Source organism: Phoca vitulina, unplaced genomic scaffold (genome assembly GCF_004348235.1).
Source record: "Phoca vitulina isolate PV1807 unplaced genomic scaffold, GSC_HSeal_1.0 scaffold10, whole genome shotgun sequence".
In the NCBI taxonomy this organism is placed as follows: Eukaryota; Metazoa; Chordata; class Mammalia; order Carnivora; family Phocidae; genus Phoca; species Phoca vitulina.
In genome coordinates, this window is record NW_022589713.1 from 9509949 (window position 1) to 9524803 (window position 14855).

At 36.9% G+C, this 14855-nt stretch overlaps 1 protein-coding gene across 1 annotated transcript in view; it reads right to left on the reverse strand.

The window, feature by feature from the left end:
• Positions 1–14619, reverse strand: part of CPB1 (carboxypeptidase B1) — a 34008-nt gene extending 19389 nt beyond the window's left edge. Inside the window, exons 1-3 of the mRNA XM_032409194.1 lie at positions 14545–14619; positions 14357–14432; positions 7410–7534 (exon numbers count right to left, since the gene is read on the reverse strand). Of these exons, the coding sequence (XP_032265085.1) occupies positions 7410–7534; positions 14357–14432; positions 14545–14615 (272 nt within the window). The 5' untranslated portion in view covers positions 14616–14619. The remainder of the gene's footprint in view (positions 1–7409; positions 7535–14356; positions 14433–14544) is intronic.
• Positions 14620–14855: the final 236 nt, after the last annotated feature.

A 14855-nucleotide genomic window follows, 5' to 3' on the forward strand; every position in this document is an offset into this window, starting at 1 on the left:
TTCTGAAAGGACAAAATTTTATGAACATTAATGTCCTTGATCACAGCATTGTGAATATTATGGGCAGAAGCTAGTTTTCAGAAACTTCTATTATCCACAGTCAAGCCTTGAAATGTTTTTATCTGCACACAGAGAGTTGCAGCCACACATCAAAAAGTCTACTTCTCCTGTGGCTGCCCCAAGGGCATTCTGATGAAGTATGTCAGGGACATCCTCTGAACCTCCCTCCTGGTCTCTCCTTCATTTGGTTAACTTGGGAACGAACTTGTGTCTGTTTATGGAAAAGGCAATAAATTAATACTAAATGATATTTTCTTCCTAGCAAGAGGCAAATACTATCTTAAGGTCTTAACTGACTTAAGGTGGTATTAAAAATAAAGGGAAAAGGAGCAGATTAAAAAATTTAGCTTGTGGAAAGAAAATTTCTCCTTGAGCAGCCATTAGTACTTTGTTGGTGTATTAGTTTCTATGGCTGCTGTAAATTACCACAAATGTGGTGGTGTAAAACAACATGAATTTATTATTTTACAATTCTGTAGGTTAGAAGTCCAACACGGGTCTCAGTGGGCTAAAATCAGGGTGTCAACAGGGATGTGTTTCTTTCTAGAAGCTCTAGGGGAGAATCTGATTCCCTGCCCTTTCCTGCTCCTAGAGGCTTCCCACATTCCTTGGCTCTTTGCCTGTCTCTTTTAACTTTGAAGCCGGCAACAGCAGCTTAAGTCCTTTGCATGTCACATCACTCTGACCCTATCTTCTGCCTCCCTCTACCACTTGTAAGGACCCTGTGGTCATGTTGGACCTACGGACAATCTAGGATAATCTACCTATTTTAAGTTCAGCTGCTTAGCAACCTTAATTCCATCTTCAAACCTAACTCCTCTTTGCCATGCAATGTGCCATATTCAGGTATTCTGGGGATTGGGATGTAGACATTTTGGGCAGGACCACCATTCTGCCTGCTTCAGTTAGCATTGTTACTGTAACAATGATTATAGTAAGTGCTATAATTATATTCAACACCCTAATTGGATTGTTAGGGGATAGGACAGAAGAAGAAATCCAGAATTAGGAATCAAAAGGTCAGGGGTCATAGTTTTGCCTAACTTGTAAATTGGCTTCAGAAAAATCATTTAATCTCTGGGCCTTACTTTTGTAATTTTTAGAATGGAGTATTTGATTAGCTGGTATTAAATGTCCTTTTCAGTTCTAAAATGCAGTGACTTGACTCAAATCTGTAGGCCTTGGTCATAGTTGTCTTTCAAGGTTTATGAAAAAAATTTAAACTGAAATTTCTGGTTACCATAAACTTCATAAACTCCAGGAAACACCTAAAATAGATAGTTTAGAAAAATGATTTTCAAATATAACATTCATAAAAACTAAAAACAAAAAAAACTAAAGCAAAATAAGCAAAACAAAAACCTAAAAACAAAAAAAATTGACGGGCCAAAATCTTTTTTTTTTTTAATTTTATTATGTTATGTTAATCACCATACATTACATCATTAGTTTTTGATGTAGTGTTCCATGATTCATTGTTTGCGTATAACACTCAGTGCTCCATTCAATACGTGCCCTCTTTAATACCCATCACCAGGCTAATCCATCCCCCCACCCCCCTCCCCTCTAGAACCCTCAGTTTGTTTCTCAGAGTCCATAGTCTCTCATGGTTCGTCTCCCCCTCCGATTTCTCCCCCTTCATTTTACCCTTCCTACTATCTTCTTTTTTTTTTAACATATAATGTATTATTTGTTTCAGAGGTACAGGTCTGTGATTCAACAGTCTTACACAATTCACAGTGCTCACCATAGCACATACCCTCCCCAATGTCTATCACCCAGCCACCCCATCCCTCCCACCCCCAACCACTCCAGCAACCCTCAGTTTGTTTCCTGAGATTAAGAATTCCTCATATCAGTGAGATCGTATGATACATGTCTTTCTCTGATTGACTTATTTCGCTCAGCATAATACCCTCCTGTTCCATCCACGTCGTTGTAAATTCAACTGGCCAAAATCTTAAACAAAACAGCTATATTCCAAAATCATCAGTTTGAAAGAACAAATGCTGTGTAACAAGGATGAACTTTTCTGGCTGAACTTTTCTTGAACTAGAACTCCAAGAGAAAATGGTAAATGACATCAACTTTCTCTTTAATAAGATTTTTCATTGTCAGTGAGCAAGTACAATATCACCTAGGTCACATGGCTTGTTAGTGGGTCCCCAGAGAAAAGAAATCATCACTTAAATGCTCCCAGGCATTCCACAGCTTCAAGACCTTCGATAGACAACTGGATCTAAGACCATAACCATGGGAAGCTCTGATCTATCAGGAACAGGCTCTGAGTAGAGGGGGCAATAGACCATCCACAGAATATTGCTATCCTTTCTCTGCACCTAATACTCAAATTCACATAATTTAGGAGAATCAGTGACTATGTACGGATTAGTGTTTTGTTTGGTAGTTAGATGAGACATTCTGTTAAAGAGTTATTACTATGTTAACTATTAAACCTTTACATCAATAATTAGGACAAAGAAGCATAAAAAAAAACTGTTAAATTTAAGATGACACCCAGGAGTAAAAGTACCCTCTAGTAAGTTGCAAAAGAGCATCAGAATGAGGTTGAATGGAGCACTGGGTGTTATACACAAACAATGAATCATGGAACACTACATCAAAAACTAATGATGTCATGTATGGTGATTAACATAACATAATAAAAAACTAATGAGGTCATGTATGGTGATTAACATAACATAATAAGATAAAATTAAAAAAAAAAAGAATGTGGTTGAAATGTGGTGCTGACTTTTGCCTGAAGGCGGGGGATTGACCTCAAATGATCCTTTCTAGCCTTGTGATTATTTGATTTTATTAGATTTAGGACAAAGCACTACTTTCGCTATATTACAAATATTATTACTAAATAATGAGCTTCTATTCTAGGAGATTAAAACAATGCCTCTTAATGTAATAGGGACTGCATTACAGCTCGAAAATACAGAAGCGTGTACACTATTTTATACTTTTATATGTTCCTTTTAATAGTGCTCCCCAACTTCTTTTTTATAAACATGCAGGCGAATTAGATAACAGGGACTCCCAACAAAACAACAAAGAGAATGTCTGAGAAGGAGAGGCATGACTCACTTTTTCCCCCCTTATAGATTGTTGAAAAAGGAGTATTTGGTTAGTTCCTCTACTACATGACCATTGCTAGTGAAGAAGACTGTTATGTACCCATTGCTATCCAAGGACACGTTCCTGTCTTAATCTGAAATACACAGAAAAATAATGTTATAGGAAGTTATATTAGTAATAATCAGTCTCTCCCTGGATAGCATAGGGCAAAGACAACCTTCCTGCAGTTTGTAGGAAGGTATTCTGTGAAAGCCTGTCTACCAAAAGGTCTGTTAACGGCTTCAGAACAGTAAGTTGGAGATTTGCACCATCCAGTTCCTAGTCTTTCTGTATCTAAGGGTGCAGCATAAGCATAAAAATACAATTATTTTTCTTGGTGCACACATTCTGAATTTTTTCCCATGGTAACTCAGAAACTGGTTAAAGCTGCCAAAGTGATACAAGTCTTGGTGAAGAGGGATGGAACCATGGAAAAATCTGCAAAGCTATTTTGGTGGAACTTGTGCAGTAGATGGTTCCTGTTGGATATAAACACTACTACAAATTCTTGCCGGCAGGAAACTGTCTAAATACAAATTAGTTACCATATGAGGTAATAGTGGGATGCACAGGGACTGCTTACAGCCCCAGCAAGGATATTGCTAGTGTGCTTCTCCAGGATTTCTAGGGACTTATTATTATTTAATATTTAGAAAATTGTAGGCTACATGTGTGCTGAGCAGTGAACAGAGAAGCAAAAATTAGCAAGAACTTAGCTCTCAGGGAATATCCCATGTTCTAGATGAGACTACATTCATACCCAATTCCCAAAAAGTTTATCCACTAAAAAAGGATGTGGATTTTCCACCTGATAAAGGGAGATTGATATGCGATTAGAAGCCAGTTTACTGCTTTACGATATAGGTAGAATTAGGACATCATTTAAGTAGCTAGGGTTAGCTTATGGTCTCTGATCACCCTTTTATTTTTCTCAAAGAATTATAAAGAAACTGTCATTAAAAAAATATTACTGAAGGCTCTTAAAGGCTAGGATTTTAGAAATTCTTCCTAGTGTAAAAAGAAGAGCAAAAAGTCACAGACATGAATCTTAATCAAATTTTGAAACTTAACTGTGTTATATCTTTGCTTTAAAAAGACAGTCAATTCTTAAGATCACATTTTGACACTTCCTCAGGCAGAAGCAGATAGCTAAGCTATATGAAGCATGATAATGGGGTTAAAAAAATAATTGCTGTTGACCTTTAAGAAATGTATCATTTCCCTCTTTGTACAATAGTAGACCATAGCAATAGTAATATCAGTTGCAATTTATTTACATATTGTTTTAGTTCATCTTCACAGTCCTTTGAGAGAGGCATTATATATTCATATTATGGCTAAGGAAACTGAGGTTCAGAAAAATTAAGCAAATTATCTAAGGTCACACATTTAGGAAGTTGCAGAGCCAGGATTTGAATCTAGCCCGTTTTTTTCCCAGAGCATTTACTTGTTGTGTTATGTTGTACCACTTCGCCTGATGAGGTACAGACTTTCTAGGTAACAATTCTGACATCTTCACTAGCATAAATACTATTTGTTATTTTTAAGATGTGAAAAACAAGAGAAAATCTCTGTTAAAAATTTTTCAGTTACATTTACTCAAAATATAATGAAGACTTGAGCTTGTGGTGGGGTGTTGTTGGATAAACATTTGAATGTTCAGCACTGGAGCTTGACCCTGCCTCTTTGCTTCTTACTGATCCACTCCCTGGAGGAAGAACTCTGTTTTGAAAGAAAAACCTCATTTCTTTCTTACCTCTAGTGCAAATGCCTCCAGGTTAGCATGGTCTCTCCTAGTTCTAAGCTTACCATATAGTCTGTTCTCTGCCTAGAGTATGATTTTTTTCTTTTCTTTGGCTAACGCTGGCTCATCTTTAAGTTCTCAGCTGAAGCCTCATTTCCTCCGGTGGCCTTCCCTGATTGCCTAGAGCTGGTCAATTCCCCTGTATCTCTAGCTCTTTACTCTTCTTGACATCTGTTACACAGTTTTGCAATTCTTTGTTTAAAGTCTGTTTTCCTCTGAAGGGATTGGGGCCATATCTATCTTTTTTGGTGCTTGGTATATGTAGGCACTTATTATCTATTTGTTGGATCAACAATGGACAACTGCTTCTACTTAGGAAGACACTCTCATCTGAAAAGGCTTACATGGACCAGTGTGGTATTTGGGGAGAGGAGACATGGGGTGATCAGCTTAGCCAATTCTGTTCTAGGCCTTTGGGGAATCACTTTCCTTTCTTTTAGTCCTTCTCTCCATGACTTCTACCATTAGAAATAGTGGTGGGGCTGTGGGGGGTAAAAGGACAGAAGAACCATTCAGTCTGACCCTAATCTTGTCCTTAATCTAAAGGAGTATGAGGAAGAAAAACAAAACTGGAAGTATCACAATTCCAGATTTCAAGTTATATTAAAACAGTATGGTACTGGCATAAAAATAGACACATAGATCAATGGATTATAACAGAAAACCTAGAAATAAACCCACAATTATAGGGTCAATTAGTCTTTGACAAAAGAAGAATGGATATACAATGGGAAAAAACAGTCTCTTCAACAAATGGTATTGGGAAAACTGGACAGCTAATGCAAAAGAATGAAACTAGATCACTTTCTTTCACCATACACAAGAATAAACTCAAAATGGATTAAAGATCTAGTGTGAGACCCAAAAGCATAGAAATCCTTGAGGAGAGCTTAGGCAGTAATCTCTCTGACATCAGCTGTAGCAACATTTCTCTAGCTATGTCTCCTGAGGCAAGGGAAATAAAAACAAAAATAAACTATTGGGACTATATCAAAATCAAAAGTTTCTGCACAGTGAAGGAAATAACAAAACTAAAAGGCAGCCTATGGAATGGGAGAAGATATTTGCAAATGACATATCCGATAAAGGGCTAGTATCCAAAGTATATAAAGAACTCTGATACAACTGAATACTGAAAAAGCAAATAATCCAATTAAAAGATGGGCAGAAGACGTGAACAGACATTTCTCCAAAGAAGATATCTAGATGGACAACAGACACATGAAAAAATGCTCAACATCACTCATCATCAGGGAAATGCAATCAAAACTACAATGAGATATCACTTAACATCTATCAGAATGGCTAAAATCAAAAACATAAGAAACAATAAGTATTGGCGAGGATGTGGAGAAAAAGGAACCTGCTTGCCCTGTTGGTGGGAGTGCAAATTGGTGCAGCCATTGTGGAAAACAGTATGGAGGTTCCTCAAAAAATTAAAAATAGAACTACTCTATGATTCAGGAATTACACTACTGGGTATTTACCCCCAAAATACAAAAACACTAGTTCAAAGGGATACATGTACCTCTACATTTATTGCAGCGTTATTTAAAATAGCCAGATTATGGAAACAGCCGAAGTGTCCATCCATAGATGAATGGATATAGAAGATGTGGCATATATATACAATGGAATATTACTCAGCCATAAAAAAGAATAAAATTTTGCCATTTGCAACAACATGGATAGAGTATGAGAGTATAATGCTAAGCAAAATAAGTCAGTCAGAGAAAGACAAGTACCATATGTGGAATTTAAGAAACAAAACAAACAAACAAAGGAAAAAGAGAGAGAGAGAGACAACCCAAAAAACAGACTCTTAACTGTAGAGAACAAACTGATGATTACCAGAGGGAAGATAGGTGGGGGAGTGGAGGAAATAAGGGATGGAGATTTAAGAGTGCACTTATCATGATGAAAAAAAATCAAATGATAAGAAAATATATGAATAATTGGTTAAGTTGAAATAAATACTGATTGAGTCTGGTGTGCACACACAAAAAATTAGGAGCATGAGGAGTCCTTATAGCTCATAATAGGTCTGGCTGCTCACTTGGAAAGAAGATTTGATATTATTTGGGACTAAAACTGTGTCTAGCTGATAACAGAGTGTTCATTGGTTTGGCCTATAGTCTATGTATCATTTGTAAACCAGTAGCAGGTCAGATATCTTGCTGAACTGGGGTTCAAGAACGAGTCAAAACCAATTTTTTATTGGAATAAGAACTAAACAAAATACCTACCAGGCTTAAAGTCTTAAGATTTGGAATCTAGGGCCAGTTTTGCCATGACCTATTTGTGGGGCTTTAGGGAAGCCATGGTCTTGGTCTTACTTTTACTTTCCCAGGGTTATTCAGAGGCTCAGATGGGAGCATATATGGGAGAGAATTTTAATAACTATAAAACATAAACTTACTCATATTGTAGTTCATTCCGCTCCAGAAAATCTTCCACAGTGAAAATATCTTCTGCTTTTACACGAAAGTCAACTGTACTGTGAGGTTTGATTTGTGTGACAGAATCTGGTTTCCAGAAGTCAATCTGAATAAGGAGTAAGATATATTGTATTTGACACCTATAATTCAGTGGGTAAATTATCATCAGCAAGCACACTATTACTCTACTCCATTGAGTTATTTTCAAACTCAAATTATCCATGAAATCTCTTAAAAATGTCTCCTTTGAGTGAACAAGAGTTGGGACCAAGCAGTTAGATGTCAGTAAAAGTGTTTACACATACATACATGGCCTTAATTGATTATCATCAAGCATGAAGAACATATAATTATTTCCCATAATGCTAGTTAATTGCAGTATTCTATAATGGTTCTTTTTCTATTTATTGATTTTCTGGAGCAATTGCTTATTGTGATAGCAGTGTTTGTGGTAATGGATAAATGTGCTGAATGAATGATGATGAATTAACTAGAGCCACAAAATTTAATAGAAAGAAACTGAGCTTTCCTTTTTACCTTTTAGTTGATTTGTTTTATTAATTTGTACTTGGAACTCAGCACTCACAGTAATGTGAAGAACCAGGATCTACATTTCTGACCTGTGGAAGATATATTGGAAAGGAAGATGCATCTTTCCCCAGTGGTCATCTTGGCATCATGGCCAGAAACAAAATGCTCTCAAAGATCCAGACATTTTCACTTGTTCAGTTATTCATCAGCTGTTATTAAGGACCTACTATGTGCTAGGCTTTATGCCTGAGACTAGGAATACACTAGTGAGCGAATCAAACATAGCTTCTGTCCTTATGGGGGAGATTTTGGAGAAAATTATGCACAAAAATAACAGAATAACATATTTGATAATTCTAATGTTTTTCTTTGTGGATGTGTGATTTCAAATCTCCTTTTTCCATGGAAAAACATTAACCAAGGGTGTGTTGCCTCTCTCAGGTTTCTGATTTCTTGTTTCTTCCTTGAGCAGAGGAAAGTCCTACAAGCTTGAGGTGAGCCTGACAGTGTGTCTTTCTCTGCTCCTGTGTCTCACCCATTCCCCGTGTAGGTGTTTATGAGCTAGTCTCAGGCTGGAGGTGTGACAGGTGATATTTAGGACCATTGCTTGGAAACTTAGAAGGGAGTTTAGGCAAGATTTAGAGGTCATTTAATAGAAACTAGTTAGGTAAGATATTAAGATGACTCAATTTCAGATGCACTTGCCTGTGGAGAATCCAATAACCTGTATCTTGTCCTGGTAATCTTCAGACCACTGTAGATGTCTGGTGGGTGCTGAGTCATGAGTCAGGACCATAGGGAATGTCAGGGCAGTAGGATGCAGGGACATTGGGACAATATCAGAAGGAATTCCAGAAGAAAAATGTGAGCTTGGTTGTCGCTAAGGTGTTGAAAGGAGATAGTATTGATGATTTAATAAGGATTGGCTACACATTGTGATCTAGTGAATCATAGATGAGCGGATAAAGACGAAAGGTTAAAAGTTAGTGGGGGAAATGTAAAGACATGTCATGATAAGAACAGAGAAGGTGAGGGGCTGGTGATGAGTTCTAGTTAGCCAACACTGTAAAGAGAAGGACACTGAAGACAAGCACGTTATGGGAGAAAGCATATTTTTAAAAGTTAACTCTGAATTTGTGTATCTAATAAATACTTATCATTCCAAGGTGGAATGGGACAGGGATGTGTATCTTTATTATAGAGACAGAGGTTTAGAGTTGGTAAAGCACATAAAGTCCTCCAAGCATCTGTAGGCAACTTGACAGTGACCCACCCATACATAATGCTGGGACCTTCAGTGTACTCAGGGGACTCCCCACTGCCAAGATCTGCATCTCTGTGTTTGAAAGCTCTTTCCCCTAGAACTGTAAAAAGCCAAGCTAACAGCTTGCAGCAGGCAGGAGGTGGCAAAGAAAACTCTTTCCAGAGAAGTGCTCAACCAGTGAGCCTGGAAAGTGGATGTCTAAATACTCCAATTCCCTCATTTCTCAGGTGGGATAATTCTAAGGTGTGTGATTTGCCCCTTTCCTAGAGTTCTCTATAGGATTAAGCTCTGTCATACTCTGTGGTAGCTGTCTTAATAGTGTCCCCTTTGTTGGCTGCCTTTCCTTCTCTACATCACTCCTCACTTCTCTGCCAGTGTTCCCTGTACTTCCCAAACAGAATCTTTGCCCTCAAATCTTTGTCTAAGATTCTGCTTTGAAGAAGCTATATTAAGATGCTAGCTTTTCACTTAGAGCAGCATATACCTGTGTAATGTCTTGGTGATGGTTCTAATACAATCTTGGGTACATCTAGTACCACTTCAGAATAGCCTAATTGCTTTATGAATGGGCTTTCTTTGCTATATTAAGTTGAAAGTTGCCTTTTCTAACCTCTTATTTATTTTTATTTTTTTAATTATGTTATGTTAGTCACCATACAGTACATCATTAGTGTTTTTTTAATTTTTTAAATTAACATAAAATGTATTATTTGTTTCAGGGGTACAGGTCTGTGATTCATCAGTGTTACACAATTCCTAATCTCTTATTTCTTGCTTATTGGGCTCGGCTCTCCTAAATATTGGGAGATCGATTTCTTTCTTTCTCTGTATTTATCTGCATATCTACATACATATCTACATATACATCTCTCTCTATATATACGTAGATATATACTGAATATATATATGCATATATAGAGAGAGAGGGAGAGGGAGAGACAGAGAGAGAGACTGAGAGAGAGGGACACACACAGAGAGAGACTTTTAAGATTCTGCAGTGAGAATGATGGATTCTTTAAAAAGGGATAGAGTCTCATAGCTGTGAATAAAAAATGTTCCTAGTTAAAAAAAAAATGGGGTAGAGAAATCTCATGAAAATGTTTGACAGAAAACTTGTAGACCTAACCTGAAGTACCTTAAGATTTCAGTTTGACATGGAGAAGATTGGTCAGCAAATATACCAACATCCAACACTATGAAGTTTTACAAGTGTGATGCAGACTTACTATATTGTGGAGTTAGTTCCCAGTGCTTCTTATGAGAAATGGAGCCAAAAAGCAGGCACAACTCTATAGCCTCATAGGTGTTTACCAGTGCATCAAGTATGGATACAAATAATAAACTCAAGATATTATCACAAGGAGATAAATATACATTTCAGTAATTACCAAGACCTTGTGAATGAGATCTATATCTGAAATATGGAAATAGAGCAAAACATGATATGAGATATGGGGAATTGAATTATATGTTAATACACTATAAAACTGAGGTTATAAAATTGTAATTCCAGGAAGCTGAGTTACAAAAAATCATAAAGAATATTTATTGGAAGATAAAGGAATATCTTTATGTAATAGCACTGTGGGAATGTCAACTTAATCAGCCAGCTGGCTAAAAACTAAAGAGTCTTTCTTAAAATATATTAAGAAACCAGCACAAAAGCAAGATAAAATAGTGTATCCACTATACACTCTTTTGGGCTTATAAGAGAATAAATATTCGTATTGGGGATCTTTGACTCTTTACAAATTTACACAAATTTGTTTCTTCACATTGCATTTGACTATAAGTTGAACATCTGACAGACTCTTCATTTATCTAATGGAATTTTCTTTTCCTCTTGGAAGAAGAAGTGACTTCTAATTGAGGATTAGTTCCAGACAGCAGGGAGGAACTTAGTAGTAAAGTATAGTGGGAATGATGGGAACACTGGAAGACTGTAACCATGTTACTCTGGGCATAGCTGAACATGCACTTTACCATAGAGAAACAGAGTTCAAGAAAGTACAGAGAAAAGAGAATAGGTTTTATGGTTAATATCTCCAATAAAGGAACAAGTGCAACTCTGATTGCAAGGAGACGAAATAAAACCCTTACTATATAATTACAGATGAAAAGGGGAGGCTGCCAGAGTCCCATGTGGTCACAGCTCTCCAGTACATTCAGCTTGTAAAAGGATATGTTCAAAAGCTGGGAGGAAGGACACATGGCCAAGGATGAATACAAAGACTAGATGCCCTTGTAATGATCTTATCAGGAAGGCTACAGTCCAGAATATGCTGCACTTGCAAGATTGCTAAGGAGAATAAAAATCCTTTCATTCATGTTGGAAATAAAATGAATAAAGAAGAAACATGCAGTCCCATTGCTTGGAGCTAAAGCATGATGTTTGTAGCTGGAAGAGAGAAAGTCACTCTATTTAACTGTTGTTTGACGTTTGTCTTTTCTGAGGGGGTACACTATCTCTTGTTTCTTCTCCTTCTATTGAGAGGTGAAATTACCATAAGTAAAACATTTTTCACATGTTAGGATTTTTAGCAGAAATACCTTCTTTGGAAAGAGAACATTGAGGCCTAAGATAGAAGAGGAGAGAAGGGATTATACTGGCTATGTAAATTGCATTCAAAATTCCAGTTCTAAAGATGGTAATAATAACAAATACTTATATAGGTCTCATTACATAAGTTCTTTCTAAGTGATTTACCTATATTAAGTTTTTTAAAATCTCACAACAATCCTATAAGGTAAATACTATTCTTCTCATTGGACAAATGAGAAAGTTGAGACCCAGAGAGGTGTCCAAGGTCCAGCTAGCAAGTGGTACAGCCAGGAATTGAATCCAGGAGTCTGAGTCCAGATTCTCTGCTCTATTGTAAAATGCTGAATTTAGGTATCTAAAAAAATAACTGCACATGTGATTGCAGAACTCTCTCAGCACTCTTGGAGGAATCAGAGCTTGAAGGAATCACTAAGGAGTGGAGGGGTAAACCTTGGATTTCATAAATAGGAAAACAGGTGAATTCCAGAAGCAGGAGCTCCTGGGGCCTGGCATGGATTCTGGCAAAGCTGCAGAGTAAACTGGAAGCAGATGGATTGTGAATGCTCAGAAAAGGAAGCTGTGATCCCTGGGAGCCAGCATGGTTTAACGCAAGAGTAAGTCAGGCCTAATTAACTTCATCTTATTATTGAAAGACACCACTAGCCTGATAGAATGCTGAATCTGAATCTTAGCAAAACATTTGACCAAGTCTCTGCATTTGTATTCTTCTTTATAAGCTGGAAAGCACAGTGTTAACTACAGCTAACAGTAATGTGGATACTTGAGCAAACTTATCTGAGGATAGTTGGTTAATGCATCACTTTCAGTACTTAACACACTGGAAGCTCATGATAAATGTGTATTGAATGAATGAACCATGAAGGAGGCCTCTAATTCTGTGGTGACCCCCAATTAACTTAATATTTTTATCAGTGACAAAGATAAAAGTGGGGAAAGCATGCTTGTCAAACTTGCTGGTGATACAAAGTTAGGGGGATGAATTATTTCCCTGGATGACTGAATTCATTTTTAGAATGATCTCAACATGCTGAAAACAGGCTATAAAGATACATTTTAACAGGGTAGATCTAAAATCCTGCATTTAGGTTAAAAAATAAATTAGGCAAGAAGAAATAATACCTTGTTTGAGGGTGATTCATGTGAAAAAAGAATAACCTAATGGTTTCGATTGGCCAATATGTTTGTTATAACCTAAGATTATTCTATAACTGTTCAAGATGTTGCAAAGACTCTCAGGCCCCATTAATAAATGTCTGCTTTACAGATGAAGACAGGCAATGGTCCTGTAGTATCTATTAATCAGAGCAAACCTAGAGGTCCATTGTCATTTCAGAAAGCTACATTTTAAAAAAGAAATATAGACAGAAAAATTGAGCTATATCCAGAGGTGACCAGAATGATCAGGTGTCTATAAACCCGTGCAAAATTATAGAAGGCCTGGAAGAAATAAATCTTAGAGGTGAGACAGTATTTGGCTCAGCTAGGTCCAGTGGACTAAAGTTAGAGAAAGTAGCTTTTAGCTTCACGTAACAATTGGAATGACTTGTAAGGCAAATGGACTACTCTGAAAAGCAGTATTCCTGCCATCCCTGGAGGTACTCAAACAGGTTTGATTAGGGCTAGCAACCAGGAATGGTGTTTCTATGGAGGAAATTCCAGATTTGAGTGGAAGGCTGGAATCAATGACTTTTTATTTTCTTTCAATTCTAGACTTTCGAATCTGTTTCAGATTATGATACTGTATCTTCTTTTTTCCCCCCATACCTTAAAAACTAAAAGAAAAAAACCTATAAAAAGATAGATAGATAGATAGATAGATAGATAGATAGATAGATAGATAGATAGATATAGACAGATGGATATTTGGGGGCTAGAAAATTATTTTGGTTTATATTTCATGAAGAAACAGGTTTGGCCCAAGTGAACGATTTGTGGTCAGCAATAGCTTCCTGCTATGTACATATATAATTAAAATTATCAGTTCTCATCCCATATACAGTGGATTTTTTTAAGTAGCATAGAGATTTTGGTTTCTTGAAAGTAAAAAGACTATGGAAATCATTCATGGCTTTTTACCTCCTTTGCCCCCCACCCCTTCATGTCATGTCATATCATTAAGAGGGCCTGAATCAAGGTCATGAAAACTCAAGCTGTTTGATTTGGAATGAAAGAAAATCAAAGGGAACAGATGATACATGGGATGTGGAAATGAATTTCAAGTTGGACAGAAGCCCAGTTTTTCAGTAATATCCAAGTTGATCATTTTTTACTTTTGCCTTAGAAGGGAAGTGACTATACATTAGATGTTCTGTGACCTTTGTGACAGTTCTATCTCATCCAGTTGTCATGTCCTGTCAGCTCCTTAAAAAGTTATCATGGATTTATGATACTATAGGGCTATGGCAGTCTAATTTAGGCAGAAAAAGAAGGTATTGTGGCATTAAATGTTTTTCAAGTTACTTCTTGCTATGGTTAAAATTTTAATCATTCTTCCTTTGATGGAATCACAGTGCATTCTACGATTTTAAAGTAAGTGTAAAGCAAGCCTATATTACGGGATCATTATTTACCTGGGTGGTGCTGGCCAACTTATGGAGTAAGTTGATGTGATTTTCATCTTCAACATTGACACGGAACACCTTCTCACTGAATGGTGAGATAGCAGAAAAAGAAGAGAAAATTTAAAATTGAGTAATGCATTCAAATTTGGGGGATAGCAAGGAAGAGGACTTACTCATTTAAGGAGTTGCTTACTTACCCTTCAAAGTGCTCACCAGAATGGTGAGCAGATGCTAGGGCCAAAGTCACAAGAAGCAAGAACACCAACATTGTGACTGACTAGGTCCTTTGGGTGTGTTTCACCTGCTTTTATAGTCCAAGGTGTTCTTTATTTTCTTCTTCTGATTGCAGATAGGCACTATCAAATTTTGATTAATGGTTTTCCTAGTGTTGTTGCCTTGGTAGCTGTGTAAAATCTGAGAGGATATCTCTCTCAACACCTGTGGATACAGAGCAAATAATCTCAATTTGGATGTCAGACCTTGAATAGTTTGGAGCTAAATGAGTTTT